The sequence below is a fragment of the Pseudophryne corroboree genome, chromosome 5 (genome assembly GCF_028390025.1).
Source record: "Pseudophryne corroboree isolate aPseCor3 chromosome 5, aPseCor3.hap2, whole genome shotgun sequence".
Lineage (NCBI taxonomy): Eukaryota > Metazoa > Chordata > Amphibia > Anura > Myobatrachidae > Pseudophryne > Pseudophryne corroboree.
This window is the reverse complement of record NC_086448.1, coordinates 606,509,566-606,535,116: the sequence shown is the minus strand read 5'-3', so window position 1 is coordinate 606,535,116 and position 25,551 is coordinate 606,509,566. Positions and strand designations below refer to the sequence as shown.

At 40.0% G+C, this 25,551-nt stretch overlaps 1 protein-coding gene across 6 annotated transcripts in view; it reads right to left on the bottom strand.

Annotated features, from left to right (window-relative positions):
- Positions 1-25,551, bottom strand: part of PIEZO2 (piezo type mechanosensitive ion channel component 2) — a 648,659-nt gene that overhangs the window by 107,625 nt on the left and 515,483 nt on the right. For all 6 annotated transcript variants that reach the window (XM_063923449.1, XM_063923453.1, XM_063923452.1 and 3 more), the window contains exons 17-24: positions 25,225-25,398; positions 20,311-20,549; positions 18,934-19,094; positions 17,129-17,305; positions 15,903-16,031; positions 14,217-14,417; positions 12,013-12,217; positions 11,775-11,876 (exon numbers count right to left, since the gene is read on the bottom strand). In XM_063923449.1, the coding sequence (XP_063779519.1) occupies positions 11,775-11,876; positions 12,013-12,217; positions 14,217-14,417; positions 15,903-16,031; positions 17,129-17,305; positions 18,934-19,094; positions 20,311-20,549; positions 25,225-25,398 (1,388 nt within the window). The remainder of the gene's footprint in view (positions 1-11,774; positions 11,877-12,012; positions 12,218-14,216; positions 14,418-15,902; positions 16,032-17,128; positions 17,306-18,933; positions 19,095-20,310; positions 20,550-25,224; positions 25,399-25,551) is intronic.

Here is a 25,551-nt window from a genome sequence, read left to right as displayed (position 1 = left end):
TTGCACCACTGGGGGCATTTATGTATCTGAAACCACTGGGGGTATATGTATTTGGCACCACTGGGGGTATATGTATCTGGCACCACTGGGGACATATGTATCTGGCACCACTGGGGGCATTTATGTATCTGGCACCACTGGGGGAATTTATGTATCTGGCACCACTGGGGGCATTTATGTATCTGGCACCGCTGGGGGCATATGTATCTGGCACCGCTGGGGGCATATGTATCTCGCACCGCTGGGGGAATTTTTGTACCTGGCACCGCTGGGGGCATACGTATCTGGCACCGCTGGGAGCATTTGTGTATCTGGCACTGCTGGGGGCAAGTGTGTATCTGGCACCGCTGGGGGCAAGTGTGTATCTGGCACCACTGGGCGTATTGAGCAAGGTGCACTGCTGGGGGCATATGTTTATATTTATTTGAGTGCCAATAGGCAGTGCTAGACATGCCCAATAGGTGGTGCTAAACACGCCCAATAGGTCGTGCCAAACACACCCCTCCGATGGTGCACCCCCTAATAAAATGTTCTGCGCACGTCTATGTGCAGGGTACCTCGTTTCAAGACCGACCAGTTGGGTCGGGGACATTGGGTGACTTTAAAGAGTCATACGGAACCGGTGTTATGCCCGGTTCGGCTAGCGTGCATCTATTTGCGGCCTCCGGGTGCCTCCCAATTCTTATTACACAGGGATTCCCTGCCTCTCCACAGGTTTCAGTTTACTGCAGTAGTGAATCATTGTTTATGTGCATTAGGGCTTAACAGCGCAGATTATTGGACGCACTCGTTCCGAATAGGGGCAGCTACTTGTGCTGCAGCTAGCGGTCTTTCAACGGCCGCCATACAGGATATGAGGCATTGGAAGTCCGTGGCTTTTAGGTCCTACGTTAGGTTGGATAAGATTTAATGTTGCGCTAATTGCGCCAACCTAAAAACGTTGTTTACCCATCAGTTCACGAATGTCTAGTATTCGGGAATTGAGGGTGCACAGAGAATTTTTTATTTTTCCTCACAGGGGGCCTAATTACAATTGGCTAAATCCAAGGTCCACGGGAGGTTTTTTAAGTTTTCTCCTTCACTTGGGTTGCGAATTTGCAGTTTGTTTAAGGTTTATTTAATGTTTTGTCGTATAGACACACTTTTGAGATAACTGACTATTAACTTACTCTTTCTGTTACAGCTCCCAATGATCCCTGCGAACAGGTCTGGGAGGTAGGCCATTCGTATGTGTTTTCGGCCGAGTGGCACCCTGTTGGTAGACGAGCGTCTGAGTTGTTGGGCGGTAGGAAAGTCAGATGGCTAGGTGTTTGAGGCCTTAAATGGGCTGTTTTTTTGGACCTAGTGTTCCAGCGTGAAGACCAGTGCCTGACTGGTTGGTCATTCACCTGGGTGGTAATGATATCGGCCACGTTAAGGGGATTGATTTGATATTGCAGGTCAAGTCGGATTTAATGTTACTACGGCTTCGCTGGCCTGAAGTCCATTTGATTTGGGCGGATATTATCCCCAGATTTGTGTGGAAAGGTTCCTATGGTGTGGTTGCACTAGACAAAGCGAGGATGAAGATAAATTTTGCGGTGTCAAAATTTGTAGTGTATTCTGGTGGTGTTGCTGTTAGGCACCCATTGTTAGTGCTTCAGAGTCCCCACTATTTCAGAAAGGATGGGGTGCATCTATCCCCGCTGGGTGTTGGTGTGTTCCTTCAGGGTATCTTGTCCTTTTTGGAGTAAGGTTGTTATAGTTAGATTTGGTCTAGTTCTTTGGAATGGCAGGCTGCGGTTCGTGAACCTGGCGGTGGCGGGAAGGCGCTATGGCCAGTGTTCATATGTAGCATTAGTGGTCACTGTGTGGCACTTACCCCTTTGATGGAAGGCTTGTGTTTTCCTGCCCCTGAGGGGGGACAATGGGCGTTCCCAGTAGGAAGTCCGTACCATGCCAGTAAGGGGTGGTGAGTCCTTTGCAGCGCAGGTTATGCTTATATATAGTTGGGGCGTTTCAGTTGCCACCATTACAGCTGTATGATATATTTGACTGGAGCTGGCCTTTGTAGCGTCTTCCTTGACATCCCTACATTTAGGGTCATGCAATTAATAAATACAATGACCTTTTAAGTCTAACACAGTTGGTGTCCGTGTCATTATTTTTAGTTGATAAGCTATCTTAATTATATTGTTAAGGTAAGAGCAATCACAATAAATAATAGACGCCTTATAAAACTACACCGAGCCCTACATATCACACCTATCACATCCATGCTCATTGTTTTGTAATTTTTAAATTAAGCGACATGGGGGGTAATTCTGAGTTGATCGCAGCAGGAACTTTGTTAGCAGTTGGGCAAAACCATGTGTACTGCAGGGGGGCAGATATAACATGTGCAGAGAGAGTTAGATTTGGGTGGGTTATTTTGTTTCTGTGCAGGGTAAATACTGGCTGCTTTATTTTTACACTGCAATTTAGATTGCAGATTGAACAAACCACACCCAAATCTAACTCTCTCTGCACATGTTATATCTGCCTCCCCTGCAGTGCACATGGTTTTGCCCAACTGCTAACAAAGTTCCTGCTGTGATCAACTCAGAATTACCCCCATGGAGGTATAATTATAATTCTACTTTTATATTGTATTTTAAATATTTATTACATCTTAATCTCTGCACTGAGAAAGTATACTAGTAGCTGCATCAACCATACTACAGAAGTGCATCCCCAGCTGGAGTACCCACCTATAACACAGAAAAGTAACAGAAGTACTGACATCAGCGACAAGTACTAACATCAGTACACACAACTACAGCTATACTTCCAACACCAGGATGTCTTTGTATGGGAGACACTAAAGGTATCAGGTGGAGGCATTTGCACTTGCTTTAAACCTGTTTGGATTGTTTTTGCAGTTAAATGTGTAAAATAGACTTACTAGCCCTTTTTTGCAAGTATAATTGCTATCATATAGTTAAGCATTACATAAAAACACTGTAGTGGGTCCATACCACTGAGTGAGAATATATCCTGTGGCGAGGCCCGAAGCGTGGTGAGAACAGTAAGCCCTCAAGGGGACTCGCTGCCGGGATTCCGGTAGACAGGATGCAGCTGTCGGTATAGTGACAGCCAGCATCCCGTCTGCTGGTCAATGATTTGTATTCCCTGTAGTGAATGGTACCTAACAAAAACTTTCTTGATCAGAATGTTGATCTTTACAGGGCTATGCGTATGGTTGGGGTTACAGCCTTGTGCTCTGGGGTGCAGAGAGGGGCAAGCTGCTACTGATTACCTGGGCCAAGGTCCCAAGCTACTCATGGAGGTGGAACAACACACCCTCTCAGTGCTCCCGGTCCCCTAGCACCTATGATATTCTCTGGCATTTTCTTGAACAGATGCAATCACCTTGGATGACACAGTTGCAGTAATGTGCTCTGCTCTGTGAGGGTAATTTCGAGCTGATCGCTCGCTAGCAACTTTTGCAGAGCTGCAATCAGATAGTCGCTGCCTATGGGGGAGTGTATTTTAGCTTTGCAAGTGTGCAAATGCTTTTGCAGCCGACGGCACAATTTTTTTTTGCAATTTCAGAGTAGCTCTGAACTTACTCAGTTGCTGCGATCACTTCAGTCTTTTTGGTCCCGGAATTGACGTCAGACACCCGCCCTGCAAACGCTTGGACACGCCTGCATTTTTCCAAACACTCCCAGAAAACGGTCTGTTGACACCCACAAACGCACTCTTTCTGTCAATCCCCTTGCGATCGGCTGTGCGAATGGATCCTTCGTTAAATCCATCCCCCAACACCAATCCTCTTTGTACCCGTACGACTCGCCTGCGCATTGCGGTGCATACGCATGCGCAGTTTTGCCGAGATTTAACCTGTTTGCAGTGCTGCAAAAAGCTGCTAGCGAGCGATCAACTCGGAATGACCCCATTTGTTAGAAGTCCTATTCTGTGAGACAGGCTGGAAACCTACTATTCTTTCTTAATGAAATCAGATCAATAACAGAGCAAACAAAATGACACATAGGGGTATATTTACTAAGGTCCCGATTTTGACCGAGATGCCGTTTTTATCATCAAAGTGTCATCTCGGTAATTTACTAAGCAATAATCACGGCAGTGATGAGGGCATTCGTAATTTTTTGGAAGTCCAACAAAAAAATTACGAATGAATACACCATCGGTCAAAACGCGGCTGTTTAACTATGAATCTCGGTAATTTACTAAGAAGTGCAAAGCAAAAAAAAAAAAAACACTGCCGTGAAAAATTACAACTCGTAAAAAAGTGCTAAAAAAAAACAGACCTGCTTTTTTAATCCGTGATTGGATAGGCATGCACGGATCCATGAGATCCGTGCATGTATATCAGTGGGAAGGGGTGGGAAAGTGATTATTTTCAGACAAAAAATTGCGTGGGGTCCCCCCTCCTAAGCATAACCAGCCTCGGGCTCTTTGAGCCGATCCTGGTTGCAGAAATATGGGGGAAAAAATGACAGGGGTTCCCCCATATTTAAGCAACCAGCATCGGGCTCTGCGCCTGGTCCTGGTTCCAAAAATACGGGGGACAAAAAGAGTAGGGGTCCCCCGTATTTTTAAAACCAGCACCGGGCTCCACTAGCTGGACAGATAATGCCACAGCCGGGGGTCACTTTTATATAGTGCCCTGCGGCCGTGGCATCAAATATCCAACTAGTCACCCCTGGCCGGGGTACCCTGGGGGAGTGGGGACCCCTTCAATCAAGGGGTCGTCCCCCCCCAGCCACCCAAGGGCCAGGGGTGAAGCCCGAGGCTGTCCCCCCCATCCAATGGGCTGCGGATGGGGGGGCTGATAGCCTTTGTTGTAAATGAAAAGATATTGTTATTAGTAGCAGTACTACAAGTCCCAGCAAGCCTCCCCCGCATGCTGGTACTTGGAGAACCACAAGTACCAGCATGCGGCGGAAAAAAGTGCCCGCTGGTACCTCTAGTACTATTACTAAAAAAATACCCCAAAAAAGACAAGACACACACACCGTGAAAGTAAAGATTTATTACATACATGCACACAAACATACATACATACTTACCTTATGTTCACACGCAGGTCGGTCCTCTTCTCCAGTAGAATCCAAGGGGTACCTGTTGAATAAATTCTACTCACCAGATCCCGGGTCCCAGGCTCCTCCGCGAATCCCTTTGTAATCCACGTACTTGAATTAAAATAAAAAACCGGACACCCGAGCCACGAACTGAAAGGGGACCCATGTTTGCACATGGGTCACCTTTCCCCGACTGCCAGAAACCCACTCTGACTTCTGTCTAAGTGGGTTTCTTCAACCAATCAGGGAGCGCCACGTTGTAGCACTCTCCTGATCGGCTGTGTGCTCCTGTCCTGACTGACAGGCGGCACACGGCAGTGTTACAATGTAGCGCCTATGCGCTCCATTGTAACCAATGGTGGGAACTTTCTGCCCTGCGGTTGACCTAAAGTGACGTCACCGCTGAGCAGAAAGTTCCCACCATTGGTTACAATGGAGCGCATAGGCGCTACATTGTAACACTGCCGTGTGCCGCCTGTCACTCAGTACAGGAGCACACAGCCGATCAGGAGAGTGCTACAACGTGGCGCTCCCTGATTGGCTGAAGAAACCCACTTAGACAGAAGTCAGAGTGGGTTTCTGGCAGTCGGGGAAAGGTGACCCATGTGCAAACATGGGTCCCCTTTCAGTTCGTGGCTCGGGTGTCCGGTTTTTTATTTTAATTCAAGTACGTGGATTACAAAGGGATTCGCGGAGGAGCCTGGGACCCGGGATCTGGTGAGTAGAATTTATTCAACAGGTACCCCTTGGATTCTACTGGAGAAGAGGACCGACCTGCGTGTGAACATAAGGTAAGTATGTATGTATGTTTGTGTGCATGTATGTAATAAATCTTTACTTTCAAGGTGTGTGTGTCTTGTCTTTTTTTGGGTATTTTTTTAGTAGTAGTACTACAGGTACCAGCGGGCCCGTTTTTCCGCCGCATGCTGGTACTTGTGGTTCTCCAAGTACCAGCATGCGGGGGAGGCTTGCTGGGACTTGTAGTACTGCTACTAAAAACAATATCTTTTCATTTACAACAAAGGCTATCAGCCCCCCCATCCGCAGCCCATTGGATGGGGGGGGACAGCCTCGGGCTTCACCCCTGGTCCTTGGGTGGCTGGGGGGGGGGACCCCTTGATTGAATGGGTCCCCACTCCCCCAGGGTACCCCGGCCAGGGGTGACTAGTTGGATTTTTGATGCCACGGCCGCAGGGCACTATATAAAAGTGACCCCCGGCTGTGGCATTATCTGTCCAGCTAGTGGAGCCCGGTGCTGGTTTTAAAAATACGGGGGACCCCTACTCTTTTTGTCCCCCGTATTTTTGGAACCAGGACCAGGCGCAGAGCCCGATGCTGGTTGCTTAAATATGGGGGAACCCCTGTCATTTTTTCCCCCATATTTCTGCAACCAGGATCGGCTCAAAGAGCCCGAGGCTGGTTATGCTTAGGAGGGGGGACCCCACGCATTTTTATTTTTTATTTTACATTGTTTAATTAATAAAAAAAAAAAAATGAACCCCAGCACGGATCACACAGATCCGGCCGAGATTCATTTTTAAAAAGTCGGCAGTGTTTTGCTAATCACTGCCGTGAAAAAAAGAAAAAAAACACGAATGACATCGACATCGGAACAAAATAAAAATCCGAATACGACAGTTTAGTAAATTAGTCGTAATCAATTCAAAAAGTTGCAGTTTTACACTTTCGATGTCATTCGTGATTGAACTTTGACCTTTTTCCGAAAATTACGAATCTTAGTAAATTTACCCCATAGTCTTGCACAAGAGGTTTTTTTTAGCTGAATTATATTATAAAGCTATATTTTACTTGGTTTGGTGATGCTACAGTACATAGCACTTTTCCTTTTAGCTATTTTTTATGTTTTTTAATGTTTATTTATTTCCAAGGTCATAAAGCAGATAAATAAAAGAATCTGAAACATGAAGAGTAAAGGTGCATACACACGGTGAGATATTGACTATCTCTGATTTCACCTGAACTCCCCGGAGCCCTAAACCACAATACTGATTATCTTTATTTGAGATTCTGACTGTGAGATTTTGACTAAGGGGGTAATTCCAAGTTGATCGCAGCAGGAATTTAGTTAGCAATTGGGCAAAACCATGTGCACTGCAGGGGAGGCAGATTTAACATGTGCAGAGAGAGTTAGATTTGGGTGGGGTCTGTTCAATCTGCAATCTAATTTGCAGTGTAAAAATAAAGCAGCCAGTATTTACCCTGCACAGAAATAAAATAACCCACCCAAATCTAACTCTCTCTGCACATGTTAAATCTGCCTCCCCTGCAGTGCACATGGTTTTGCCCAATTGCTAACTAAATTCCTGCTGCGATCAACTTGGAATTACCCCCTAAGTGCCAATTTTGACTGCTATGTACTGGATTGTACACTATATAGTCAAGATTGACTTGCCTGCACAGTCTATTTTTTCTTGCGATACCGACCCTAAGGGAGCGTGCATCGGTATCGTAAACTGTGTATGGTGCAATTTGCACTAACTTTCCTTACGATTTTGACTGTATAGTCAAAATCGTAAGGTTACATTGCACCGTGTGTATGCACCTTAAGTTACAAAGTCCAAACAGTAACAAGACCATTTTTGCAAAATAACTGCAGAACAACTAAAAGATCGGAGATCCAGGGTGTTTTTTAATCTATGTATAAGGTACATAGCACTTTTTCTATTACTACTGCACCAATATTTGCCATTATGTGTACACCAGCATATCTGAGATGGCTGGTGCTGTTTTTCTGATGATACTCTTTCTGCTACCTGCTATAATTTGAATAACTAGTTTTGGAAACCAACAGAAATCAGTGAAATCATTTTCAGAAATGAATAAAATAAAAATCTGAACACATCCATAACATGAAAGCTATCATAAGTCTATAATCAACTTGTGCTTTAGGTGTGCACCAGCTATATTTCTTCTGAGCACTGGTATTTTTGGGCCCATTTATCATTAAGTTTTAGCTATTTGTAACTTGTTGCATATGACAAATGATGCTCCTGTTTTTCAAACACATGACAGTTAGGAGCTGATGCGCTGGAGCACCATTATTGAAATGCAGAGACTTTAAAATAGTTTAAACTCTTGATAAATGGGCCCCTTTGTTTCATAGAAAAATATCACTGGAAAAGGAGTAACAAATACTAGTGAGTATATATTAGGACTACGGTTTTCACTGTGATTGTTTTATGATATGCTTCCTTCACATTTTCAGCTATTCTATATTCTATATAAGGGTCACAGCTGAACCCCATAGGGTCTCCTGGAATATTACTTATACACAGTTTCTTTCATATATCACAAATCTCCTAATTTTCACATTCATTCTCAACCGCACTAGGGAATGACCTAAAGGACAGCAAGGTGATGAAGAAATAGGGGCATGGCACTCTCTCCTGCTGGTGAACTCTCCCTCCTGGTTAATGCAGGGTACATAAACACAGACAGCAGATGTGTTTTAGACTAGATAGCTGGTGGACACCAAAGGAAATGGAGTCTCCTTCACCTAGAGATCAATCATTTCTTAAGCACGAAAGGGGTGATATGTTAGCTCCATAGGTACATTGAACAATTGTACCCCAACACACTCCATTTCTCAGTTATACATATGTTCCTCTATGTTGACTCGAATACCAGCATAGAAAAGCAAACTCAAGGCACTTGACTAGGAATTATTAATAATCCGTGAAGTGAATGAACCAAGCAGCTGTTATAAGGTTACCAACCATATACAAAACATGAAAAAGAGAGTAAACAGTACTGCATTTAATACTCTATTGGTCAAAACTACTATAACAATAAAAATCCATGTTAAAAATAAGCACATTGGGGCAGATGTAATAAGCCTGGAGAAGTGATAAAGCACTGATAAGTGCAAGGTGATAATTCACCAGCCAATCAGCTCCAATATGTAACTTGACAGTTAGTAGCTGATTGGCTGGTGCATTATCACCTTCCACATATCACTGCTTTATCACTTCTCCGGGCTTAATACATCTGCCCCATTGTTTAAAACATCATGAGACCCTCTTACCGACAAACCACATATATATTATCCAACTTCAGGTCCTTAATATAAGGTCTTTATTGTCCGACTTAGATTGTAAGTGGTAATGGGGGTCATTCCGAGTTGATCGCTAGCTGCCGTTGTTCTCAGCGCAGCGATCAGGCTAAAAACCGGCATTTCTGCGCATGTGTATGCACCGCAAAGCGCAGGCGCGTAGTACAGGTACAATGAGCATCGTTGGTTTGAGTCTAACGAAGATTCCAGTCGCACGGCCAAACGCAGGAAGATTGACATGAAGTGGGCATTTCTGGGCGGCAACTGACCGTTTTCAGGGAGTGCTTAGAAAAAGGCAGGCGTGTCTGGAAAAACGCAGGCGTGGCTGGCCGAACGCTGGGCGGGTGTGTGACGTCAAAAGCCGTCCCTCCGTCATTAGAATCAATGCACATGAAGAGTAAGTCCAGTGCTGGTCTTGTTTTGCACAAAAAAGATTTTGCAGGCGCTCTGCAGCACAAGCGTTCGCACTTCTGCAAAGCGAAAATACACTCCCCAGTGGGCATCAACAATGCGTTTGCACGGCTGCTAAAAACTGCTAGCGAGCGAACAACTCGGAATGACCCCCAATATCTCATCAAAAGGTTGGTTGCAATAAATTTAGTATAGTGATAATATTGATTGTGTTGAAAATAATGGTTGGTTAAGTGTGTCTTTATACAGCTAATCACACAAGTTCTATGTTCTTAAAGCCACCACTCAATCTGGTTTATTAGATGCATTATAATGCTCCAGATAGTCCTGAATGTGATTTGGTGGATCCGACATACATGGACTGTTTAAGGCCTATCCTGTGTGGATTAGAGCAAATTCTGGACATATATTTTGGGTGATTGGTTCATTTTAAAATATTTTAAAATGTCAAGCTACTTTTAAATACGTACTGTATATTACTGTGTTTTACATGTTCTCTAATAGTTTTGTATAAATTATTGGAGATAGTTTATATCACATTACTGCATACCACATTTCCAGTTTTGATATGTTAGTCAAACGTAATATTAGAAAATCCATATTGGGTGCATAGTGAGCAAACATGCACTCTGGCCATAAGTGTATTGGTATGTACTGGTTGGACTTAGAGGAGTTAATGTAAAGCATTGGATCCCAAACTCAGACCTCAAGGAGCACTAACAGTTCATGTCTTCCAGGTCACATGTGGATTTTTTAAGTTGGTGATACACAGTGCCCCTGCCCCGGGTGACCTGGAAAATGTTAACTATTAGTGTTCCTTGAGGACCGAGTTTTGGAACCACTGATGTACTGAATCACACTGTAAGTGCATTTATGCAAATCCAGGTGCACAGCTCCAAATGAAAATGTCACAAGTACAATATTAAAAGGAAAGTATCGAATAATAACTATTTAAAATAACTCACAGCTAGCCTGTTGGGAAAAGCTATTTACATAATATCCTTGTGAGTGAAAGAATGACACAGGGCAGTACTGAAGCAGGATTTCCATGTACTTCCACCCTTACTAGAGATCATCAGTACACTGCTTCCTAGGGAGTAGCTTAGAAATGTACCTGTTCATTTTCATTGTTTTAGTATGGCTATCACTATGTGGCAAAGTCAGATATTTCATACCTAGACCCTCATGCAATACAAGTTATACTAGTTGGAGTTCTCTCACTGTGGGGCAGATGTATTAACCTGGAGAAGGCATAAGGAAGTGATAAACCAGTGATATGTGCAAGGCGATAAAGACACCAGCCAATCGGATCCTAACTGTTAATTTACATATTGGAGCTGATTGGCTGGTGCCTTTATCACCTTGCACATATCACTGGTTTATCACTTCCTTATGCGTTCTCCAGGTTAATACATCTGCCCCTGTGTTACTCAGGCCACATACTGTACCTGTAGCTTCAGTTCTGAAAATCACAGCAACCAATCAGACTTAAGTTTTCAGTAAAAGCAAAGCATGTAAATAATGTAGAATGCTCCTGATTGGTTGACTTTGTGCATGTGTTCCACATTTGGGGTGGTCTTCGGTATGCTGGCGGCCAGGCTCCCGACGACCAGCATACCGGCGCTGGAATCCCGACCGCCGGCATACCGACAGCTTTTCTCCCTCTTGGGGGTCCACGACCCCCCTGGAGGGAGAATAGATAGCGTGGCGCGCCCACCGTGCCCGCAGCGTGGCAAACGCAGTGAGGCCGCAAGGGGCTCATTTGCACTCGCCCAGCTGTTGGTATGCCGGCGTTCGGGATTCCGGCACCGGTATGCAGGCCGCCAGGAGCCCGACCGCCGGCATATCATACTACACCCCCACATTTGTACTGGTGCATTCTATTCTATATATGTTTGTTGAGTCAAAAAAGACAGGTAATATTCACAGAAACGTAGAGCAATGTGCTAGGCTAGTGCAAACTCACTTCCAGACACTCATCTCATGTTGTAAATTGCATAACATAAGTGCCTATATGTGTAAGGACCCTATATATGACAGTCAGACTTAAAGCCCCTATGTATAAGGGCTCTATATAATGTATGACAGTCAAACTTAATACCGATTTCTAATTTACACGTAAAGATTATACAGCATGGCACTATTCACTGTATTTTTCCCCCAGGTGTACAGTATGCCTCTTAGCTGATAGCAGCACAAATATGATACCAATACTGTATACTTACAGACGAGAAATAAGGGATTAGGTCTCACAATAAAGTCTGGGAAATACAACCATTTTATTATATTGGAGTTAAATTTGGCCCCATGGTGTCTCCACGGATAGTCTGAAAACACAGAAAAAGCAATATTTAAAAACAATTATTTCTAGGCTAGCTTGGAAAAGTACATCTCATTATTTTCTTTCACAAAATATAAAACCTAGCTATTTTTTTTCTTCTGTGAATAAAATGTGTTTTTTACCTTTACATGGAGCAGGAGGAATGCCAATACATATGAAGTACTGGAATGTAATAATACAGGCAAGGAAGCAGCAATATCTGTGCCAGATTTCTGCAATTGCTTTTCTCCTACGTCTGTACAGTACGGCAAACAGCCAAAATGCATGGATCATGGCAAAGAAATCCATCCTCTGACCAATTACATTAACAGAAAGTAAGAAGCAAGTCTGTATGAGGATAGGAAGACAATATAACGTTAGCAGAAAGCAACGATGACAATTGTGTGTATTATTTATTGCACTTATATTTTCACAGTGCCAGATGTTTTTAGGGTATGCTAGTTAAACTGTGGCTTATACATTTCCAGCACTCCCAGTGTGAAATCATGATATCACTGTTCTTCTAACGTAAAAATTAGTACCTGAATTTTAAAACTTTGCTCAAAAAGAGAAAATACTCTGGGGGGAGATGTATTAAACCTTGGGAGAGAAATAAAGTGAAGAGAGATAAAGTACCAGTCAATCAGCGCCTGTCATTTTACTGATTTGACCAGATTGGTTGGTACTTTATCTCTCTCCAAGGATTTTTTACATCTCCCCCTATGTATCTTGCTTTGCTTTTAGAACAATGACTACTGTTTCAGTAACAAGCCATCATTCATCTAGCTTCATTCTTGGTACTCTTATGACTTTAACACACTTTGTGGAATTGTTAATTTTTATATTCTCCTTGCATTAACTATCTCACAACCCTGTCTCTGGCACTCTACTACAGGTTGAGTATCCCATATCCAAATATTCCGAAATACGGAATATTCCGAAATACAGACTTTTTTGAGGGAGAGTGAGATAGTGAAACCTTTGTTTTTTGATGGCTCAATGTACACAAACTTTGCTTAATACACAAAGTTATTAAAAATATTGTATTAAATGACCTTCAGGCTGTGTGTATAAGGTGTATATGAAACATAAATGAATTGTGTGAATGTAGACACACTTTGTTTAATGCACAAAGTTATAAAAAATATTGGCTAAAATTACCTTCTGCTGTGTGTATAAGGTGTATATGTAACATAAATGCATTATGTGCTTAGATTTAGGTCCCATCACCATGATATCTCATTATGGTATGCAATTATTCCAAAATACGGAAAAATCCCATATCCAAAATACCTCTGGTCCCAAGCATTTTGGATAAGGGAGACTCAACCTGTATTATCCTACTAATGTTGACATACCGTTTTTTGCTTATTGTTGGGTTAGGGTTAGGGTAAAATAAGCGAAAAAAACAAACAAACAAAAAAACATTCTGGTGTAAACATGTTAATTGTCAACATAATGACCATGTCAAGATTTTTTGAATGTTGACATACTGGTTGTCGATCTAATGTCTATGTCAACATTCAGACCCTGTTGACATTTCTGGTGTAGACATTCTAAATGTCGACCTTCGGAATGCCGACTTTCCATACCACACCCCACGAGAGATGCTATTTTGTCATATATAGTCATGCACAAAATAAATACAGAGACAAAAGCAGTCATGGGATATTACAACAGAGGGAAAACAGCTTTAGTGCTCATTAGAACTGCACTGTTTAGTGTTAATGATACCACTAAGGGGGACATGTACTAAGCAGTGATAAAAGTGGAGAAGTGAGCCAGTGGAGAAGTTGGCCATGGCAACCAATCAGCTACTCTGTATACTTTGATAGTATGCAAATTATAAATGTTACGTCAATGCTGATTAGTTTCCATGGGCAACGTCTCCACTGGCTCACTTCTCCACTTTTATCACTGCTTAGTACATCTCCCCCTTAGTCTGGATTTAGAGGGGTGTAATCAGAATTGTGGCATTATTCTTATGAAAATGTGATTGTAAATATTATGTTTCTTCGTCACTCTAATGTGGGCCATACTTCAGCACCGCATTTCCCAGATACAATCTGTTGATCACAAACTCTAATTGTCGGCTATTGATGATGATCAGCAATCCGTCAGGGAATCTGTGAAATTCTGTATGTTAAAATACCCAGACAGTCTGGATCGACAAATCAGGGAAATCCATCATGCTGGATTTCCCCATTAGTCCTGTGCCTGGGGATCTTGGATGTATTGGCCGCTTAACACAACCAGATTACAACACACAGATAAAATATTGTATTTATTTACTTGTCAGTGAAACCAGTCCATAGTATTGATCTGGAAAATATTATTTAAATCTTACCTCCATACCAAATTTGTAGAAAAAATAGTTTATGAAATACTTGGCACAATTAAGGAGTCCATCATCCAGGTGCTGTCTTGTGATATCATGAAATATTGTTTTTGTGACTGGTGCGGTCACGTTGTTTCGGCACCTGTAATACTCCTGATGCCTATAAATTGTCACTTCGAAAGCTAATATGAACAACATGAGCAAATTGTTCTGTAATGAGAAAAAAGGGATCATTTACACATCCAGTTATGTAATATTCTCTTACTAAGCTTCACTCCAGCACCCACACACAATTACAGAGTATGTATCGTATTTTAGAAATAAACTTGAGGGCGCACGTTTTGATAAAACACTGAATGTCCCAACTCCTGCCACAAGATGACTTAATTCAGATGATTATGTATACTATCAATTAATATCTATAACATGGGTACGTACCTCTGTCTGTTACATCTGCACATAGGTTATATAATGCAGGTAGAACCTAGCAGAAAGTTACACTTATTAAAAACACCTATATAAATGGATGGAATAAATGGTTGTGGTGCTGGGCCCAAGTGAAGACAGTCACAACCAGTGCAATAACCATGGGCGGCCTGTGAGCAGTTCTATTGCACAGGGTGTAAGGCCCTGGGGGCGGCACCACTGCTGCCCAGCGGCACCTGCATGTAGCTAGCAGGGTATCCAGAATGGCACCCTGCAGCCAATAATGCTACTGCAGAGCCACCCGAAGCATCTTTAGGAAGCTCCAGGCAGTCCTCTACTTACCAGAACTAGTGTCTCTGCCCCTAGATGTGATGTCAATGCATCACGGGTTTAGGGGGTGGAGGCACTGTCACCCTGTTATGGTACGGATCACAACATTGGTTTATTATCACCAAACTGCTAAATATGCTATGATTAGTACACCCTTAATGTTGAGAGAATTCCTGTCCGATGTTTGGAAATTCTGTGCGTGCAAACTAAGTAGATATTTTTTTTCTGTTTAGGTCCTCTTACCGCAGTAGATGGACATTTAAGAAATTATGAAATGTGCACACGTTTATTTTATAATATTATAGATTTTATATATAATTCATAGTATAATACACAAATGTTTGTAATTTTAATTAGTATGTATTTATTTAAAGTTTAAAGCGTGATCTTGCCTATATGAATTTAGTCACACATACATACTGTAATAAGTTTGGCTTACGACAAATAAGTTAAATAGAAGTTATGTAAGGCAATACTGATAAACATACAGTACTGGTATACAGTAATTGCAAAGCTGGAGCATAATACTTTGGGAACAACAGTAGCCAAGTTTTAAACCTGCCTTTACAAGACATCATACAAGATGGATCTCTAAAATTGATTTGTTACCATATTAATAATCTGTACCTAAGTAATGGGTGAGAAAAGTAAAGACTTTGCAGCTCTCCCTTAGTTCCAGCACTCTGACACTTGCTGGTCTGCCTCTGCATCTACTCTAGGTTCTAGGATCAGGTTACATGGAGGATCCAATGCAGGGTTATAAATGACAGCCCGTTCCTGATTAGAGTCAGGAGTCACTTTCCTAGCTCTGGCACTCAGTTATGATTGTGGAATCAGCTCATTAGAAGTGCCAACTTATTGTTAGAGGTGTCAGTGCAGGCAAAGGTCTTAAAAACATGTAAAAAAAATCAGAATAGGCTATAGAGAAATGTAAATTACCCGTAAGTATGAAAGTAGTGGTATAGACTTCTTTAATCCTACCCATCCGGACGGATCAATTGGACCACTGTACAGAAGGGAATTCTCAAGTTCTGTATTGCTGATAACATTTGTCTGATTGGGCAGAGGCTGGAATAGATAAGGATAGTGTAATAATGCATAACACACTGTAGACGAATACTGCATTTTTATATGGCTACAGTAGCCTTCTTTTTATGAAAAATAACTTTTCCATTTTCTTTTAAATTGTTAGTCTTATGTTATCTTGCATGCAGATACAGAGAATTATGCAGCTGGGGATATTTTCAGTACAGGTTACTTGCTCTTTTCTATGCAAAGAGAAATCACTTACCTACCATGAAACTGTATGATACTGTAACTCTGTAAGTAACTGTATTGTTCCCCATTCCCCCATTTGTGTGACCTCATAATTCTCATCCCCCTGGGAAGTCCTCTTTGTTTTGCCACCGAAAATCCCTAATTTAAAGAATCGGTTTTCCCTGAGGTCATGCATAACGGATCAGAGATATAGGATATTTATTTTTAAAATGGATTTATTTTGCCATCACCAAACTGCCACATGGGCATCAGACAAGGTCATAAGAAGAACCAGAAATAATTCAGTTAGTCAACTGCAATCAGCTATATATATATATATATATATATATATATATACTATATATTTTCTCATTGCTTTTTCTGATACTAAGTTCCGTTATGCTTCATCTGCGACTTTGTTTATGTTTCAAGCTGATTTATGTGAGGGTAAAGTCTCACCCTGTGTCTGCAGTACACTGAGTGGAGTTTCTATGGTGCAAATAAGGCGTAACATTTAAAGATAAAACTACTACAAACCTCTCGGTTCTGCTCGGTCATGCCAGGCATCTTGCAGTGTATGGCATATTGAGGCTATGTGTATGAGACACATCTGTAGACTGTATTGGTTTACGTGCAACATATATGGAGCACATGGAAAACATATTTAACATGCATCACTAAAGCGGGACTAGTATTCACATATTTTTATTCATCTTCCAAGCACATATCTGGAAACAAGACCTCATCGTTCAATAAGTTTACCTGTTAAGATCAAACTGTATTTTGGTAATCTTTAAGATAAATATTGTATCTTGTGACTTTAAAAACGACATTATTAAAATGCTGCAAAACTTAATTATAATACTGTCAAGAATTCTGAACACTGTTCTTTATATAATGTAACTTACCATGCTACAGTTACTGGAATAGCTCAGTGGTTCAATGGTTGAGAGTTGGTACAACATTTTACATACAATGATCACACATGTCCAGACAGTGCATACACTGGATGCTAATGGCCGGAACTGGGAATAGGGTAAGGCGAAAGCCCAGGCGATTAAAAACACATAATTGAGCAAAGACACCTGTATAAAAAATAAGAATAACAGGAAATATGCTCATTTTGGGTAATCATATTATTCATAGTAGAAATCACTTTCCACCTTAAAATCAGAATTTACTGCATGATATGGCATACATAGTGTAATATTTACTAAAAGTGAAGACCTGAAACAAACACTTTCTCAGAGAGTAAAGCAAGTATCATATTGGATACTTTGGGTTACAATCTGACAACTATTTACACTTTATTTGCTGATATACAGATGTATCCACGCTCATCCATACCGTGATGCGTACATGGATGGAGAGACTAGTGTGCCCACGTCTATGACACGCACATGCTATGCACACGCAAGCCAAAGTCTTCTATGGAGCAACTCCCGGCTGCAACTAGTTGCAGCACAGCGTACACTGCATCTTGCCGCAATGCATTAGCCCGTGCGTATGCATCGCAGCAACGATGAATTAGACACTGGGCCTAATTCTGAGTTGATCGCAGCATCAAGTTTGTTAGCAATTGGGCAAAACCATGAGCACTGCAGGAGGGACAGATATAACATGTGCAGAGAGAGTTAGATTTGGGTAGGTTATTTCGTTTCTGTGCAGGGTAAATACTGGCTGCTTTATTTTTACACTGCAATTTAGATTTCAGTTTGAACACACCCCACCCAAATCTAACTCTCTCTGCACATGTTATATATGTCCCCCCTGCAGTGCTCATGGTTTTGCCCAATTGCTAACAAACTTGATGCTGCGATCAACTCAGAATTAGGTCCACTGTACGTAGGTTTGGATTTTCTTTTTTACAATTAGGTTTGTTTTGAGTAGCAGAGCATATAAAATACAAGGCAAAACACAGTACAAGTGTCCACAAAAGGAAATGCCTGAGAAAAATGGTATAATTTTAACAGTCACAAAAAAAAACATTAAGAACCCAGTAGTAGATAATACAGCAAATAAGGGGAACTGAAAAAAAAAGCAACAGGGAATAAGGGAAAGGAAGGGGAAGAGGAAGAAAGAGGAGGAGAAATGCCTTTGTGGGAGCCATCAATGCACAATGGGGGTAATTCCAAGTTGATCGCAGCAGGAAATTTTTTAGTAGTTGGGCAAAACCATGTGCACTGCAGGGGAGGCAGATATAACATGTGCAGAGAGAGTTAGATTTGGGTGTGGTGTGTTCAATCTGCAATCTAAATTGCAGTGTAAAAATAAAGCAGCCAGTATTTACCCTGCACAAAAACAAAATAACCCACCCAAATCTAACTCTCTCTGCACATGTTATGTCTGCCCCCCCCTGCAGTGCACATGGTTTTGCCCAACTGCTAAAAAATTTCCTGCTGCGATCAACTTGGAATTACCCCCAATATTGTTGAGGGTACCTGGATGGAAGATGGACTAAATAGATAGACAGTAAATACTGTAGGTCAACACTAGATAGTCGAAAGTCAATATGTCACCAGTCAATAGTTCAACATGGTCAACAGTTGATTTGTCAACATGGATTAGGTCGACGGGGTCAACATGTCAACAGGTTCAAAAGGCTGACATGCAAATGGTCGACACAGAAATTATTAGATTTGTCCTATTTGTCAATAATGTACATGCATATTCCATTTTTATTACCATCTAAAGATAAAACGAAATGCCATACCTCTCTCACAGTCACCCATATGATGTATGAAGAAACTATTTTTATTATGTGAAGTTCCAGAATCCACCAGGCAAAGAGTTGTAATTTATGGAAGTATTCCAAAAATTTTAGGAAAAGAACTGTCAGGCGGTCAATGACTAAATGCCATTTATTCCTGGACTCTGAATAAAAATTAAACCAAATGTCATTACTATTTCCTTTGCATAATTAGTTCCCATAAAAACACATTTTATTAATAATACACAAATATGTATTTACTAGTTATCAGCCCGTCAAACTGACGGAACAACATAACAGTAATGTTTGCGCTGGTAGCTGTAAGCACTCGAACAGAGCAACACTTGAATTGCTCCTTCGGGTGCCATCTAGGGGCCTACAGCATGCAAAACACTTGAATTCCCCCAAAGAGGTGAGGAGCAGCGTTAGGCCTTTATTTTATAGCATAGTACACAAAGAGGCATATTCAGTTCTGCAGGGGATTTTGGGCCTTATTCAACTTCAGTTGCAGTTCTGCAAATTCCGTTGTGTATACTGTGCAGGTATAGCTCCGGGTTTTAACATTTGGAGCTAATTAATTTTTAAGCAATTTCCTTGAAAACCAGCAGATAACGTATGTTATCCCACAGATTACGCATTACAGAATCTATGGGTTGTCCCAGAAGGTGCATTTGACATAGATTTTTCCAATGAGCTCCTGAGGTTTGGAGGCTCCACGTTAAGTGCACCCTCTAGGGCTTAACCTACTGGGTAGGGAAAGGCTGACAAGTTTTTAAATGAATCTGCCACACAGTTGATAATGCACCATTGATGATAACGCACCAGCAAGTCAGCTCCAGTCATTTTTCAAACCCGTAATGATTGTCTGGTGCGTTATCACCTTCCACTTATCACTGCTTTATCACTTCTCCAGGCTTAATACATCTGCCCCTATGGGGATTCTTTATCAAAGCATGGAGAGATAAAGTGGAGAGAGATAAAGCACTAACCAATCAGCTGCTGTCATTGTTCAAATACAGCCTGTAAAATGAGTGTTAGGAGATGATTGGTTAGTGCTTTATTTCTCTCTCCATCATCTTTCTCAATGCTTTGATTGATAGCTCTATGTCTGATACAAAGACTCGAAGACTTAAGGCCTAGTATCATATGAGATGATAGTATTGGTGCCTACACTGATTCTTTCAAGATAACATTCCCTAGTTCCCAAAAAGTTGAGAAATCGATTCTTATGTGTGGAATAGATAAAAAGAAGGTATATGCTGATTTTGATCGATGGCCCAATGAAATGCATCACAAAACATTAACTTGTGCATCATCAAATTTTGTAAATTGGATACAATGGCTAGAAGAGAAATAAATTGGTATGTGCTTCACCAATACCTGAAGTTTCCTCCTCTTCTGATTCTTCTTCCTCTCCCTCCTCCTTCTCATCCTCCTCCTCATCATCAGTATACCCTCCACCCTTGTCATCTCTCTTCTGCCATTCATCCGCTGATTCCTGTTCCTTCTGTTGGGCGTATACCTCCAGCTGCTTTTCCTGCTTCTCTTCTAGCATTTCCGCCTCTGCAGTTAAGTTCATCATGGTTAAATCGGGCAAGCTTCCATCTGGGTGCACCAATCTGTGGATTCAATATACATCTTAGTCGTCTATTTTGCAGCCATCTTGGAAGAAATGATATTGGCCAAACAAAAAATAGAAGTACAGTATTTACATTTCATTCCTATTTGAGAATAAAAACAAAGAAGACTATGGGTTATGTGTGGGTGGTTTTTATAAGCAAAAACCAGAGTGGTTTTGACACTTAAACTTGATATTTTCCCCGTGGGAGAAAACAGTCAGAGTTTAAGAGGTAGAATCATGAAATGACAGCATGTCACCAGGAGCATTTCATGGCTTCACAGCACTTACTCATTTTGCTGAATTGGAATTTTTTTCTTGATGCTGCTCAAGAGCAATTAAAACAGAAAGAGAAAAGGAATATGAGAATAGAAGATGTAAAGGGATGCTTTATAAAAGTAAGTCATGCATCTTAACAACTTAAATAGAAGGTATCTATCAAACACTACAGTAACTATTAGGACATGCATTGTGATTATACCCATACTATAAATTTATACTGAAATTATTTGTGAAGGTAGAAAGAGTTAATGAGTTTGAGAATTTAAAAAAATATCTTAGAAGTTGTATAACATTGCATGCACATTGATCATTGTAAAGATTTAAGGTGCACACAGAAATGACCATAACAAACTGTTATGTGAATTACTGTAGGGCTCTATTTACTTAGCCTTGGATGGAGATAAAGTAACTGGAGATAAAGCACCAGCCAATCAGCTCCTAACTGTCATTTTTCAAACCCAGCCTGTGTCGTGGCAGTTAGGAGCTGATTGGCTGGTACTTTATCTCCAGCGACTTTATCTCCATCCAAGGCTTAGTAATATAAAGACCCCTAAGTTACATATAGTATAAATTTCATATGCAAATAAATTGTCGTATTTCACGCCTACAAAAAAGTCTATCTATGTGGATAGACTTTATATAATTATATATATATATATATATATATATATATATATGACAGTGAGAGAGAGAGAGAGAGAGAGAGAGAGAGAGAGAGAGAGAGAGAGAAAGAGAAAGAGAAAGAGGGAGAGAGACTAAAATATGGATTGCATCAGTGGGAAAGAATCTAGAGAGTTTTGAAAGAATTAATATCTGTTCATAGGGGTGGCGTCTCTTTTAATTCAAAACAATTTATTAAGACTAACTGTCATTCCACACATACTGTATAGACAAAACATACTATTTGTCTTAATAAAGTCTTAATAAATTGTTTTGTAGTATTAGAGAGGACATTTCTCTATTCATATCTATGAACAGATATATGACATTTTCATTATTTAAAAACTTTCTATATTTTAGTAATTTTGTAGCTTTTCTTTTGTGGAGCTACTGGCAAAAGATCCTTATGGATTTATGATATGATTTGCAAAATTATAACTTACGGTTTATAATGTGGTATATACATCAGCACCAGGATTTGGGACAGTACAGTCAATTTTATATATATATACCTTCTACACACACACACACACACACACACACACACACACACACACACACTATATATATATATATATATATATATATACACACACACACACACACACACACACACACACACACACACACACACACACACACACATAAACTGTATATGTATGCCTGTTTTAGGAAGGCCCTTCTTTTCAAAGCCAACTTTAAACTTTCTGTAAAAGGTTCTGCTAATAAAGAAAATAAAATGTACAGGTGAAAAACAGAAAATGTATTATCTAAAAATGCTACACAAATATATGTAGGTGTCCCAGTAAAGGTCAACTTGTTCTGTAGCATAAATATATAGCAACATCAATCAATCAATCAATCTAATAAACTATATATTTTGTAGTAAGAAAATAAATTTAATACAGTTCATATTTAACTGTATACAAAATATTTGTTGTTTGTGTATAAAAGCAGAGTATTTTTTTTTATTATTAGTTTATTAATAACCATTTGTGTACATCTCCCCGTCTGAAGCAACTTTTAAATTCTCAGTGTATAGAAAGTGATTGTTGTACTAAAAATAAATTCATTATTCATCACTATTTTAAAATGCGGTTTTCAAGCACATGCGACTGAGTTATAAAGACATGAAATTCCACTGGGTGAATTTTTCATGTCGTTTTTGGGTTATGGTTAGATGCTCAGAAATTAGACATGTTAATACCCACCTATTTATTATTAGGTAAACACGGCCATTAACTTTGGCATGGCTACGAGTTGAGAGATGGAGGCACAAGAATGCATGCAATGAAAAATGAGTTAAGAGAGAGAAGGAAACTGTTAAATAGGATGAAACAGAATATGGCAAGATGCATGTAACAGTGGTTGCTGGAAATGAATAGTAATGAAAGTAGAGCATCCTAAGTTGCCTGGAAAGAGATTCCTTCACCGGAAAAGTCTGACTGCATCTACACATAACTTTAAAGAGGATGTTGCCTGCTAGTATGATGGTTTGTTAACTGTACAGTAATATAAACATCATAGGCCATTGCCAAGGGATTGCAGATGGCCAGATACTCCGTCTGACCCAGTGATACTGATGATAATATGCTGAAAAACTTAGCATCACCCCTCCTATCACTTTACAAACACTTGTACTAGCTCCTGTTTACAAGGAAGTGTGATTTGGAGACTTTTCCAAACTAAGATGTGTATATAATCTTGTCTGCATAAACTGTAAGTAGTAGTATACAGTACATAGCATATTAATATTCTGATGAACATCAAAGTTGTAATTCCCCCATCAATCCTGTAATTGCCCCTGATTTTGCTAATTTTTGTTTGTGTTCTTTTTTGCTAAATATACTGTAAAGATTCTTAAGAAATATGTCTATATTTGAGTGCAAAATATTAACATCCTTTTTTGTCAGCTGACTTATTTGTTAGTAAGAAAATAGCTGCAACATTGTAAGTGAATTAATTTATGTGCTTCAAGAGGTACAGTAACAGGACCCCGCAATCTGAGACATCAATGCATGCCTTTATTCTTGCAAATGTATTTGCACTAGCAATCCTTCTGATAGAATTACAATCCAATCTGTGAGCTCCAGTATGGAGCTGAGTATGGAAGGAATTTATGCCTATAATTATATTACGTATGAAGAATTATTCATACTAAAACACTTAATCAACATCTTTAAACATAATATATCCGAGTACCAACAAACACTTTGAAGAGAGTCGATAGGCAGACAAATTTATTCCATATGCTATGTGACTATCATGAGGTAAAATACTTAGGGGATACACTCAGGATATGCTGAAGACTAAAGGACTGTTATATATATAAACTATAAAAATCAAGACATTCACGTTACACTGAATTGTTGATATTAAGGTTGATGAGAAAGCCAATTCTGAAAAGGTTACACAAATGCATTTAAAAGTATTTTTTCATTTCAAATATTATCATAACCAAAAAAATAAAAAAAAATTAAACTAAACATTTGTTGAGCTAAATTCAAATAAAAAAAATCTACTTTAAATGTGTTTTTAGTATTTCAATAAGTTTCCTAACACGAGGCACGCTAATTGAATTGCCTAATTTTCATTTTATTTTTTAATTACTGTAGAAAAAGGCAAGCAACTCTTGCATATATTAGTGATACAATGAAATATAAAAAACATGTGACATTATATGTAATTTGCTATCTACCTAGCAAACTACAGTATTTGTTTCTATGTTATTGTAAGCTTGTTATTGTAAATCTATCAAGACTGAAAGATCTTTTCAGAAACAATCTTTCATTGAATGATTTATACACACAGAACAATCTAAATCTGATAAACTTAACATATTAGCAGGCATGCAACGGAGATTGTTGGCATAGAGAGTATTGTAAGATTTCAAAAAATATGATGGCATCATGACAACAAATGGCTGCATACTGTATGTGGGCACCTTAACTAATATAACATCTGCCATATTGTAAGTAGGGGGATTCGCTCTCCATTGCATCACTTTATGATATAAATCAGGGCTGGCCAAACCGGTCCTCGATATCTACCAACAGTTCATGTTTTCCAGGCCTCCTGTAGATCTGTAGAATTGTCAGTTAGGAATGAATGCAGCACATCTTAATTAGTAATGACTACACCTGTGCACCAGCTAGGTGGTCTGGAAAATGTGAACTGTTGGTAGATCTCGAGGACTGGTTTGGCCAGCCCTGATATAAATGTTGTCCCACTAATGAAACATTTACATATTTGTTAAAGTAATAGCACTACTGTAGTTCTGGTTTGTAAAGCACAGTGCAGATGCATTTAGTGGTCCTTTAAAATCCCCCTCATCTCAATAAGATTGTTGGGTCTACTATTTTAAGTGTTACACTAGCTATGTCCACACATTTCCAATGGTTAGATACATTTTTTTTAAATAAGAAACATTTTCTGCTAGCATTTACTAAGCCTGGAAAAATATTTTACAGTTAAGTAATTTATCACATCTACATACTGTAAATTGTCCAGATATTAATAAAATCAGGGAAAAGTGTGCTTTATACATTAAAGTAATTCTTATAATAGATAACGTAACATTTCCTTATCTTATGTTACACTAGAATGTTCAACACAAGTATACAATTTAGGTATAAATACCCTGTAGATTAATGAATGAACAAAACACATAAACAAATGTTGCAGGTGTGTATTAGATCAGTGGCTACAGTATATTCAGGCCTCCTTTTTCCTACCTGTAAATTGTGTTGTCCTGTTTGCTGGTTACAGCCTTAAGGTCAGTGAGCTGCAGGAAATGGTCATGAAAGTAATGAAGGTGTAATATGCACACCAACAAAAAGGAAGTTGGGATAAATATACGCGTGAACAGGTCAGTCAGACCAAATGTCTCTAAACCAAGATCTGCTAGCCTGAAAAACAAAGCAAGGTTTCAGGTTATGGCAGAAAAAAAATAATAATAATAATAATAATAATAATAATAAGAAGAAGAAGAAGAAGAAGAAGAAGAAGAAGAAGAAGAAGAAGAATTGTATCCTACTACAAAGGAATATATGGATTGGAAA